Source organism: Engraulis encrasicolus, unplaced genomic scaffold, assembly GCF_034702125.1.
Source record: "Engraulis encrasicolus isolate BLACKSEA-1 unplaced genomic scaffold, IST_EnEncr_1.0 scaffold_515_np1212, whole genome shotgun sequence".
Lineage (NCBI taxonomy): Eukaryota > Metazoa > Chordata > Actinopteri > Clupeiformes > Engraulidae > Engraulis > Engraulis encrasicolus.
In genome coordinates this window covers 17,501-29,869 of record NW_026945825.1, presented here as the reverse complement: position 1 = coordinate 29,869, position 12,369 = coordinate 17,501, and the positions used below count along the sequence as shown (strand labels likewise).

Sequence of the window (12,369 nt, the reverse complement as noted above, 5' to 3'; positions counted from 1 at the left end):
GGGATTTCCCCCCCCCCCCTTGCAATAATAGAACCCGGAAACAATGGGCCAATGGAACCTCTCTCTCTCTACTCTCTCTGGTATTAGTATTACTAGAGTATTAGTAGTGGAAAATGAGCGAATCTACTGAAAAGCAGCTGTTAACAGTGAAATGGCAAACGTAATTTACCATCGCTTTAATACTTCTGCAAGGCACATTCTTCAAACGATAAAGTGTTTGCTTTAATGATGAAAAACGAATGTGGAGGTAAGACCCTGTATCTTGTTTAAAGTTTGTCCATAGTATTTTATCCTTATTGTTTAGACATTTGGGATACATCTCTTGCGAACCATAGCTGGAATTTCCACAACAACATCACTGTCATCATTGTCCTGTGAAGGTTTGTATGGGGGGGATGACTATGAACTACAAACTGACTACAAATGCTCAACACATCATCAATTAAAACCCACGGTCGCAGCTGATCTATGACAACCTAGTTTCTTCTCGTTTTTCTCCTAAAAGCTCTGTCTGAAACTTACAACTACAAACAACTGATTCGATGTAGTATTACTTTAGCGCTACCTTGTTATCACTCTTACAACAACATAAGCACATAGGCTAACCTCCCCACCATCCAAATAGATTTTTGCTTTCCACCAGGCTAGCCTACATAACTTTTTTTTTTTTTTTTTTTTTTTCGCGCCGAGCCCTACTCGGCTTTAGTTTCACCTCACCTCATAGTCAATTTTGCAACACTACACCAACTATCTCGCAAAAATAACCTTTTCTGCTGCATCCGCAGACCTAATTATGGCCAACTCTACCTGCGCCTGCAGTGATCTAGCTAATGCTAATGAAAGACTAGCCAAAGCCAACATGACGATTGAAACACTTAGACGTGACATTCGCCGGCTACAATGCGAGGTAGTCATAAAATCCCATAACACCACGTTGAAACACCAAACCAGTAATACTAGCGCCAACCTAACTACACTATCTTTTTTCCCCAGCCACAGCAAACACCAGCCGAAGTCCCCCCCGAATCCACCGTGCTCCACTCCCGCGCGTCGTAGCTGGACGGAGGTGGTTAACGGCGGCAGGGGAGTACTGCAGAAATGTTCACCACCTCTAGTGACTAGCAATCGTTTTTCTGTACTTGACTCAGTCATCGATGCAGAAACTGACCCTGTCCCCCCCTCCCACCAGGTGCCCAAGCCTCTACCACAAAGAGTGCGACCCAGAAGCCGCCGGACCCTCGCTACCCCCAGGCAAATCACCCGAGAGCAGCCTGCCCATTCAGAACCCCGGCGACCATCAACAGTCCTCATAGGATCTTCGATGGTTCGCCACGTAACCCTACGAAACGCCCAGACGTGGTGCCTACCTGGAGCTCTCGTAGCCGATGTCCAGTCGAATGTGCCGGACGCGCTGTCACAGTATCCTACTGCCACAACTCTCATCGTCCACGCAGGCTCCAATGACATCCGGCTGCAGCAGTCTAAAAAACTTGAGTCCGATTTCCTCTCCCTTATTAATACCCTTAGCAGCACTGGAAAAAAATACGCTATCTCAGGCCCCATCCCCTCTGTTTGTTTCTCTGCCTTCCAGTTCTCCCGAATCCGCCAACTGCACGTCTGGCTGATGAGACACTGCCGCCAAGAAGCCATTCCCTACGTTGACAACTTCTCCGCTTTCTGGAACCGCCGAAACCTCTTCGCACGAGATGGAAGGCACTTAAACAGATCTGGCGCTCGTCTCCTCGCGACCAACCTAGAGCTGACCCTCGAAGCCCATCGGTCCTTGGATTGACTAACAGGTGTTTCAAATCCAAAGCACTACACCAATTTAGACACTGCGTGCCCAATAGAGAGTTCCCCACTAGCTATCCACGCTGTCACTACCCGTAGGAAAGCTCGCAGATATAGACCCTCCGGTTGTGTACACAACAACCTAATTACGATTGCACCTGAACGCATAAACAATAGCTCTACTACTTTGAATGTTAATGCTGCATTACTTAACGTGCAGTCCTTGACCAACAAAAGCTTCGTAGTAAACCAGCTGGTCTCGGACAAAAACATAAGCTTTATGTTCCTTACCGAAACATGGCTTAAAGACGACGGGGCTGCTACTTTTATTGAGGCTTGCCCTTCCGATTACAAATTCCTTCACGCCCCGAGACCAAAGAAACGAGGCGGAGGCGTAGCCATACTTTTCTCCAACAAATTTAATTGTACTAAGATGAATCTGGGCTCTTTCTCTTCATTTGAATACTTGGCAATGAGGGTCCAAGCAAACCTCAAACTGATCATTATTGTTCTGTACCGTCCACCGAAATTCTCTTCGTCATTTCTATCTGATTTCTCCGCCTTCATGTCGGACGTACTTACTAACTATGACAAAGCAATAATTGCTGGCGACTTTAATATCCACGTAAATAAATCAGATGACGCAATAGCCAAGTCTTTCTTAGACACATTAAATGGATTCGGTCTCGTCCAGAATGTTACAGAACAGCCTACCCATCGAAAAGGCAACACACTTGACCTTGTTATTTCACATGCACTTGATATCAACAATATATCGGTCACGGACGTCGGCCTCTCCGACCACCACTGTGTGTTTTTTGATTTTGACATTTCAACACAAATTAGCACACCCAACAATGTAATTCACAGACGACGCATTAATGCCTCTGCTGAGCTTAAGATTTCAGACCTCATCAAATCAGGTGACCTACTAAATGGTCACTGCACACCTGATGAAATGGTTGATAGCTTCAACAACAACTTAAGAGGAATTCTAGATAACATAGCTCCAATTAGAACGACGACAAGAACCAGAGCTAGGTATTCACCTTGGATGAATGACTCACTTAGAGCCTTAAAAAGAAAATGCAGAGTAACCGAGCGTCTTTGGAGGAAAACTAAATTAGAAGTCCACAGACAATCCCTTAGGGATGAGATCTCCTCCTACAATAATGCGGTACGCTCAGAGAGAAAAGCATATTTTTTCCAAAATCATAACAGACAACCAGCATAATGCGAAAGTTCTTTTTTCCACTATTGACCACCTGCTTAATCCAACACATAGCAATAACAACCTAAATGCAGCATCACATGCCAAGTGCGAGGAATTTGCTAGATTTTTTAATAAAAAGATTGCCGACATTAGAGAAGGCATCCAAGGTGGAAACGCAGCAACCTCTGTCGCCCACTCAGGCGATACACCGAGGGGAGGGTTAAACCCCCTAGGAGACCTGAGAGCTTCCAAAAGTTTTGTCCAATTACAGAGGACGACCTCTGTAAAATAGTCAGGGAAAGTAAGCAGTCTACCTGCAGCCTTGACGCGATCCCCACATATCTGCTAAAAAACGTACTTGGTTGCTTAGCAGCACCTTTACTGCAAATTGTTAACACCTCTATGCTTACAGGCATTTTTCCAAGCTCATTCAAAACAGCCATGGTAAAGCCACTCCTAAAAAAGACAAATTTAGATCAGAATTCTTTAAACAACTACACACCAGGGCTTAACACTAACACACGCCAGGTAGCCAAATGCGGGTGAATATCGGCGTTGGCTAGTAGATACCGAAGGTTCACTAGCCATTCTGGCGTGTCCGTTACTATTCTGAATGATGAGGCAACGCATTTTGTAGTTTTTTTTCCTCGGACCGTCTATGCTACAAAAGCAATACAATGCGATTTCGCGAGCCTACAATACCCATGAAGCACCGGTGTCACGTGTCACCTGTGTGTCACGCATGCCAAGAATCTGATAGAACGACTAGTCTTGCGAAGAGGAGTGGCAACGAGCTACCGGCATATCAGCGTACGTTTGGAAATGTCACTGAAAACCTTGTGAAAATAAAGTAGCGAAGTTCATCTCAACTGACGTGTTTTGCGATCTCTCATTAGTTCAATACTTAGTAGTAGTGGATATTAAAATGACCAAGGCGAGAGGAAAACACGCCAGCCTGTCTTGTGAAAGTCTCGAGACTAAAGCGCAGTGATAAGACAAGGACACATGCGGTATTAATAATGTTCGGTTTAATTTTTTTTCTGATTTGCCTGTATGTCTTCATACCTTAATATTCCTCCATGTTTCTTGTGCTGTTGTTCCCGACTGTCAAACCGGGCTTCCAGACTGCAATAAAGCACATCCCTTGCCCGTTTCGCCTTGCGTCCGTTTATTTAAACAACTCAATATTAAACGAAATGAAAGGAAGTCGTAGCCCCTCCTGTAGGCATAGTTACCGCGTCTGTGTGCGCTTTTTAGTGGATACTATAAGAAAATATTCCAGAAGAGGTGTTATTCCACATCCATGACCGAGGAGAGGCGAACTTGGCAATGACTTCTGCTATCTACTTTGCGCATCACAGATTGGCCTATATGATATGAAGAAAGTGCCTTTCAGATCAAAGGCGAAAATATTTTGCTCTCGTGTAGCTTACATTTGTGCCCTTCCACAACACTGTGCTTGGTGTTTCTGCATGGTCAATATAGCCTATGCCGGCCAATTCCTCAGATCAGTAAATCTGTTCTTTCTATAGCATGCATGCATGGACCAGTTAATAGGCCTAACAATTATAGGCTAATTATTAAGCCCTATATTATATTATATTATATTATATTATATTATATTATATTATATTATATTATATTATATTATATTAGGCCTATATTATATTAGCCTACATTACATTATTACAGCCTATTATATAATTCTTTAAAGCTGCTATGATGGTTAAGAAAATTATGGCTAGTGAAAAGGCCCAATGGCTAGTGAGTCAGGAAAACCACTAGCCAAAATGGCTGGTAAGCGAAAAAGTTAGTGTCAAGCACTGCTACAGACCTATATCAAACCTCCCCTTTATAAGCAAGGTACTAGAAAAAGTTGTATTTAAACAGCTTAATCAACATCTGGCTGGGAATGATATCTTGGAAAAATTCCAATCAGGCTTTAGAGCCAACCATAGCACCGAAACAGCACTAACCAAAATAATAAGTGATCTTAGGCTCAACACTGCCGCAAACAAAGTTTCAGCACTTATCCTCCTCGACCTCAGTGCCGCCTTTGACACGATAGACCACAACATACTAATTGACCGCCTTGAATCTTGGGTAGGCTTGTCCGGTCACGTCTTAGAGTGGTTCAAAACATATATTACAGGAAGACAGTTTTTTGTCACCATCGGAGAATACGTCTCCAACAAGTATGATGTGCCTTTTGGAGTTGCTCAGGGTAGTTGCTTGGGCCCTCTCCTCTTCTCTCTCTATATGTTGCCCCTGGGCTCCATCATCAGAGAGCACAATGTTGATTTTCATAGCTATGCCGATGACACTCAACTATATATCTCTGTCGAGCCTAGCCAAACCACTGCCATTCATGCCTTGACTAAATGCATGTCTGCCATTACAGATTGGATGAACAGTAACTTCCTAAAATTAAATGAAGATAAAACTGAAGTGTTGCTCATTGGGCCTAAGAAAAAACGTGCAAAACTCCACTCAAGCCTAGGTGACCTAAGCATACACATTAAAGATAAGGTTACTAGCCTAGGTGTGGTCATAGACTCGGATTTGAGCTTTGAGCCTCACATCAACAAGATAACAAAATCTGCTTTTTTCCATCTTAGAAATGTCAACAAAGTGCGCGGCTTGGCCCCCCGACAAGACGCTGAGAAACTTATTCATGCCTTTGTCACCAGTAGGATAGACTACTGCAATGCTCTTTTCTCCGGTCTCCCAAAAAAATTAATTGACAAATTGCAACTCATTCAAAATTCTGCGGCAAGAATCCTAACAAGAACCAGAATGAGAGAGCACATCTCTCCTGTCTTGGCAGACCTGCACTGGTTACCTGTCTCATACAGAATCGACTTTAAGATTCTGCTCACAGTATTTAAAGCATTAAATGGACTTGCCCCTAGCTATATCTCAGACATGCTCTCTTTTTATGCCCCTGCTCGAGCTCTCAGGTCCACTGATGCCAAGCTGCTAAGGACCCCCACCCCCCCGCAGAAGAAGATCGGCGACGCCGCGTTTGCCTGCTATGCGCCCAAGAGATGGAACGCCCTCCCCATCGAGATCCGATCAGCCACCTCCGTCGACTCCTTTAAGAAGCAGCTGAAGACCCACCTCTTCATCCTTGCCAACTCCTAGCTGCCAAGGCGTCATAGTGTCCCAGCCGCCGCAGCGCCCTTACTACTCGCAATCCAGCCCTGGCAGGGGGCTCCCCTAGGTGGCCGCTGGTCTCTGCCTGAGGTTTCTTCCTGACTACAGGGGGTCTTTTTTCTCAGACCTCACTGAGCTTTTTTTCCCCCTCACAAACTATGAATCAAGCGAAAGGGAGTTTTTCCTCACCCCTGATGCCACCAGGGGCCGCACCTGAGCGCCCAATCTCTGTGTGACTATCTATGACTTATGATAGGCCCAGCCACTATGGACCTTACACATCTAAGAATCCTGGTCCTAACCTACGTTGACCTTATGACTCTACATTCTCTGTCTATCTCTTCTTCCTCTGCCTTCCTGCTTTTTCTGCCTCTCCTCTATACCTCTCCTTTTAAATCTATCTCTAACAATGTTTTTTCCCATTTGTTAAGCACTTTGAGTTACATGCCTTGTATGACACAGTGCTATACAAATACAATTATTATTAAATTATTATTATAACCTCCACATTCCTTTTCTACTGAGAAAATGAAAACAATATAATTTGTGAGTGATTTTTGGATGCGCTGTAAGGATGATACATGAGGGTTGATATTTCTCTGCTAACAGCTGCCATTCATCATTACCATTCCTTCGAATCTGCTCGTATTCCCCTACGAATACTCGGCCCGCTCATTTTGGGTGGGCGGGCCAGACGTGCGATCAATGACATAAATGGGAGGGATGAGTAGAGAGATAGAGGTGTGTGTGTGTGTGTTGTTCCTCACCTCTCTGACGTACTGGTTCCCGTCCCCAAAGCAGAGCAGCAGGTGAGGCAGCACGTGGACCACGTAGGGCTCAAACAGCTTCCCCAGCATGTTACACAGCATCTCAAAGGCAAACAGAGCCCCTACACACACACACACACACACACACACACACACACACACACACACACACACACACACACACACCACACACACACACACACACACACACACACACACACACACACACACACACAGACAGACAGACAGACAGACAGATAGACAGACAGACACACGTTATAGTCACCACCTAGGGCTAAAAAATCACAACTTAGGTCATCAGTGTGTGTTCAGGTAGTCATCAGTGTGTGTGTGTGTGTGTGTGTGTGTGTGTGTGTGTGTGTGCATGAGGTGGTCATCAGAGTGTGTGTGTGTGTGTGTGTGTGTGTGTGTGTGTGTGTGTGTGTGTGTGTGTGTGTGTGTGTGTGTGTGTGTGTGTGTGTGTGTGTGTGTGTACATGAGGTGGTCATCAGAGAGTGTATGGAAGACCCTCCCTGAGTGCCACCTGTGGAGTTGCTGTGTGCCTTATCTGACACCACATCCACCAACCAATCAGGGACGGGCAACACTTCAAGGCAACCAATAGGAATAGATGGCTTATATATTTTGCATATTTTATGAGTGTGTGTGTATGCGTGTGTGCCAGTGTGTGTGTGTGTGTGTGTGTGTGTGTGTGTGTGTGTGTGTGTGTGTGTGTGTGTGTGTGTGTGTGTGGTACCCTCTCTCCTCCTGAAGTTCTTCTTGTCCTGGATAGCGTGTGTGTGTGTGTGTGTGTGTGTGTGTGTGTGTACCCTCTCTCCTCCTGAAGTTCTTCTTGTCCTGAATGGCGTCGGTGAGGGTGGTCATGATGTCTTGCTGTTTGAGGGACAGGATTCCGAGCCCCTTGACCAATCCGGCGAGGCCGTAGGCGGCACCCTTGCGCTCGGCGTACTTGTCGCTCTCCAGTAGGAGTTCTAGAAGCTTCCGCACCATTCCGCCCGCGTCCTCGCGGATCGCCGGCACCAGCGGGGGCAGGCAGCTGGCCACAGACTCCTGAACCTAAAGGTCAAAGGTCAGAGAGCAAAGGTTAATCAATAGATACACACTCCTGAACCTACAGGGCAAAGGTTAATCAATAGATATAGACTCCTGAACCTAAAGGTCAAAGGTCAGAGGGCAAAGGTTAATCAATGGGTGGATTCCGATATGCGGCGTCTCGTCCTCAGTCTGTGCTTTTGACCTCACCTTTCGCGAACACCTCAGTGGAGAAAACAATTAAATTTCCCAGCTTTCAGCCACAAAGGTTAATCAACAGATACACACTCCTGAACCTAAAGGTCAAAGGGCAGAGGGCAAAGGTTAATCAACAGATACACACTCCTGAACCTGCAGGTCAAAGGGCAGAGGGCAAAGGTTAATCAATAGATATAGACTCCTGAACCTAAAGGTCAAAGGTCAGAGGGCAAAGGTTAATCAATAGATACAGACTCCTGAACCTACAGGGCAAAGGTCAGAGGGCAAATGTTAATCAATAGATACATACTCCTGAACCTACAGGTCAAAGGTCGGAGGGCAAAGGTTAATCAATGGGTGGATTCCGATATGCGGCGTCTCGTCCTCAGTCTGTGCTTTTGACCTCACCTTTCGCGAACACCTCAGTGGAGAAAACAATTAAATTTCCCAGCTTTCAGCCACGACAACTTTTGGGGGACTGTTCTTCATTCACCACCCCATTTGCAAATGAGGAAATGACACTGACAATGACATCTTTTCAAGATACTGAAACAATTATGTTGTCTGCACACTGAGTGGATACATGTGGTACCTAAGTCTCCAAAGAGGCTCTCGTTTGCTCGCTCGCTCGTTCATGCACGCACGCAGGCACGCAGGCACGCACACACACACACTATCTCCCCGTGCCTGTTGTGATGGTGTGGAGAGTGCGTTGATGAGTTTGGCGATGATGGGTTTGACTTTGTGTGAGGCACTTGGACAAGAACGACCCCACACACACACTCTCTACCTCTCGCTGTCTCTCACACACACACACGTACACACACACACAAACACACAGACACACACACCCCCTCCCCCTCCCTCTCTCCCCTTACCTGTTGTGAAGGTGTGGAGAGTGCGTTGATGAGCTTGGCGACGATGGGTTTGACCTTGGGGTCGTTCTTGTCCAGATGTTTGGCGAGGGAGCCCATGAGGATGACGACGCTCTGGCGCACCGAGTCGTAGCTGGCGTCCTGCGGCGCCTCCTTCAGGAACTCCTCAAACACCGGCAGCAGACAACTCACATTGTCCTGCAACACACACACACACACACACACACACACACACACACACACACAGGGAGAGAGAAAGGCACGAGCACACACACACACACACACACAGAAACACATACACACACACACACACACACACACACAGGGAGAGAAACACATACACACACACACGGAGACAGAAACACGCACGCACAAGCACACACACACACACATACACACACACATACACGCACACACACACACACGTGAGAAAAACAAATACAGAAACAGACACACAGACAAAGCATTCTGGTTACTTCTCCTTGCCGTAATCATCAATACAGAAATGTTATTGTTCAAAAATGTGTGTGTGTGTGTGTGTGTGCATGAGGTGGTCATCAGAGAGTGTATGGAAGACCCTCCCTGAGTGCCACCTGTGGAGTTGCTGTGTGCCTTATCTGACACCACATCCACCAACCAATCAGGGACGGGCAACACTTCAAGGCAACCAATAGGAATGAAACACAGAGCTGGGAATAGAAGACTATATATCAAAATGGAATAGACTACAAAATGTGCAATGCTACCAGTGTGTGTGTGTGTGTGTGTGTGTGTGTGTGTGTGTGTGTGTGTGTGTGTGTGTGTGTGTGTGTGTGTGTGTCTTACCTTGCCGTGTGTGTTGAGGGCAGACAGTGCTGCGTCCAGCATGCATTTCCGCACCTCGGGGTGTCTGTCGTTCAGCGCGTCGGGAACAAAGAAGAGGAACAGCGGCGTCACCTGACTCTCATCCAGGTACTGAGCAAGCTTATTAAGAGCCAACGCAATACCACACCTGGAGAACACACACACACACACACACACACACACACACACACACACACACACACACACACACACACACACACACACACACACACACACACACACACACACACACACACACGTTAGAGCAGCACTCATTCAGATACTGAGCCAGTTTATTAAGAGAAAAAAAGTGTATTTCACAATTCTCAATCTCAATCACGAATTCTGGTTTCCGAAAGCTCTAACCGCACAAATACCTGCCAACCTTTACACATTTTTTTGAGTAGCAACTTATCGCGGCGCGGCAATTCACGGCGCAACAACTTGGCATGGCAAAGCAACGGGGCCGCCGGCGGGCCCATCTGAGAGGCTACTTTGTTTTGCATAGTCTGCCCTACACCTAGGGTTGCCAAATGTCAACAGGGAAGATATGAGACACTTCATTCAGGCAGGGGGTATAGGGGTCCTCCGCCAGAAAAAATTGCCTTTCTTAGGCTAAAATGCATTTAAATGCAGGAAATTGCATCTAACATCCCGTGTATCTGGCAAATAGTTTATCTTGCTCTTCACAGTGCTTTGAACTCCAATAATTTATTAAACTTTCATGGTAGATGTTTTTTTTTGTTTTACACCATAACACCAATAAAATTCTATGATATAGTGTGCTGGAATTCAGGCCCATAAATTAACTTTATTGATCACCAGCCAATATGGCTGTTAATCTTACTAGTCAAACATACCACCAGTCTGTTATTCTATGTACCAGCCAATCAGAGCATTTGGTCAATTGGGAGGTGTTAAGGAGCTGGAATTGAGTATGAAATTGAAGCATTTGCTGATTATTTTTTTGGCTGTAGGAAAATGTATACTTTGATTATATAATACAGAGGCATTTCAGTGATTTTTATGAACAAAAAGTTGAATTGTAATGATTCTTACATCATCTCCCCCAATATTAATAAATGGTTATGTTGTCACCCTACTGTGAAGAAGCATCAGCAGTAGAGAAAAAGATAAAGACAAGTGTTATCTAAACTAGGATAATATCAGGTGAATATTATTACCTTGGGGGCTAACATCAAAATCACACTTGCATTCATTCAGTACAAAATGCGTCATGTAGTGGCTGTACTGAGGGACGGGGGCTAATGGCCATTGCTCTTGTGACTTCCACGGTAACTTAGGGGCATGCACGCTTCTTTTTTGTACCTATAGGTATAGATATATCTACCCTCATCTGCCGCCATGAGTTGGCTATTGTTCACTGTTCGGCACATATATGATGATAGGAGAATTGATTTTATTAATAGATTGCCATACGTGATTACGGATAGTAGTCGTGGAGTGATGCATAGGCCTATTTGGTATGACGCACGACCTGTTACACCTGTTCACAGAATGGGCCACGACTCAGGGGGAACAGTATTCCTATACGGTGTCATGGTAGGTTACGGATGTACTCCGAGCACAACCGTTAGAACTATCGCTTTATTTTCCCGAGTTAAAATGATCCGACGCAAAGGGAAACCGAATTTAGTTTGCTGCTAATCTGTTAATTTATAGCGCAGTCACCGACACATTTTCTCATTCGGAAGTAATCTCGTTTCGGTCCAATATCAAAACAAGCAACAACATATTGCCGTCAAATACGGCGAAACATTGGGTGAATCATTACGACAGACCTCGGACTTTATTTAGTTCAGAAGTTTACGGATTTAGCAACTGGACGCAATTCACTATTCCCATACATACTACAGTCACTTTTCTCAAAGCCCATTTACCTTTGAAACGGTGATTTTGACGGTGCTCACTTGTAAAACTACAGCGACAGTACCAAGATGGATAATACATGATGACAGGAGGAGGACACTTGTGTCAGAGATTATAGGAGTATTACCCAGTCTCTCTGCTTGTGTGATTTCGAAGCAAACTTTCTATCAGCAGCTGATGCCTCGACTCGAGAGAAGCGCAGCACAACAAATGAAGACCTCTAACTAGCGCTCTGATTGGTCAATATTCCCCCCCACACACGTTGCTGGCCAATGGAAAGGCCAGCGCGAGACAATTGCAAGCAGAGCCATATCTACGGCTCTGCCTGGTTGCAAGTCTACAGAGCAATGTATAAGGGCCCATGAACACACTTTGCTATTGGGTTTTCCCGTATTTTGAAGTGACAGCGCCGTAGTTTAATGTCAAAATCCGTATCTGCTACACAAAATGCGTAATGGTCGGCAGGTATGCAAATAGACCAGGCGCGATGCGCTTCAAGCGGCAGAGCGATACGCGCAATTGAAGCGACTACAGTATGTCCATTACAAGCAGAAGGCAGAGTATTCAAACAATCCCATTGGCT

General features: G+C 45.4%; 2 protein-coding genes across 4 annotated transcripts in view; one reads left to right on the top strand and one right to left on the bottom strand.

The window, feature by feature from the left end:
• Positions 1-517: 517 nt before the first annotated feature.
• On the top strand, positions 518-6,053 carry LOC134444324 (uncharacterized). 3 transcript variants are annotated; one of them, XM_063193660.1, is made up of 2 exons: positions 518-1,799; positions 5,958-6,053. In XM_063193660.1, the coding sequence occupies exon 1, from the start codon at positions 794-796 to the stop codon at positions 1,790-1,792; it is 999 nt and encodes a 332-aa protein (XP_063049730.1). In that variant the 5' UTR covers positions 518-793; the 3' UTR covers positions 1,793-1,799; positions 5,958-6,053. The 3 variants fall into 3 exon arrangements, with proteins under 3 accessions (XP_063049730.1, XP_063049729.1, XP_063049731.1); XM_063193659.1 differs by having other exon boundaries at positions 5,965-6,052; XM_063193661.1 differs by lacking the exon at positions 5,958-6,053 and having other exon boundaries at positions 518-1,066; positions 1,190-1,890.
• Positions 6,054-6,813: 760 nt separating this feature from the next.
• LOC134444326 (stalled ribosome sensor GCN1-like) overlaps positions 6,814-12,369 on the bottom strand; it is a gene marked incomplete at its 5' end in the record, with an annotated part of 21,889 nt that continues 16,333 nt past the window's right edge. The window contains 5 exons of the mRNA XM_063193662.1: positions 6,814-7,049; positions 7,758-8,004; positions 8,866-8,964; positions 9,057-9,251; positions 9,879-10,044. Coding sequence (XP_063049732.1) covers positions 6,814-7,049; positions 7,758-8,004; positions 8,866-8,964; positions 9,057-9,251; positions 9,879-10,044 — 943 coding nt within the window. The remainder of the gene's footprint in view (positions 7,050-7,757; positions 8,005-8,865; positions 8,965-9,056; positions 9,252-9,878; positions 10,045-12,369) is intronic.

Bases quoted from the DNA above. Each gene is read 5' to 3' on its own strand.
- LOC134444324 (XM_063193660.1), top strand. From the start codon at position 794: ATGGCCAACTCTACCTGCGCCTGCAGTGATCTAGCTAATGCTAATGAA.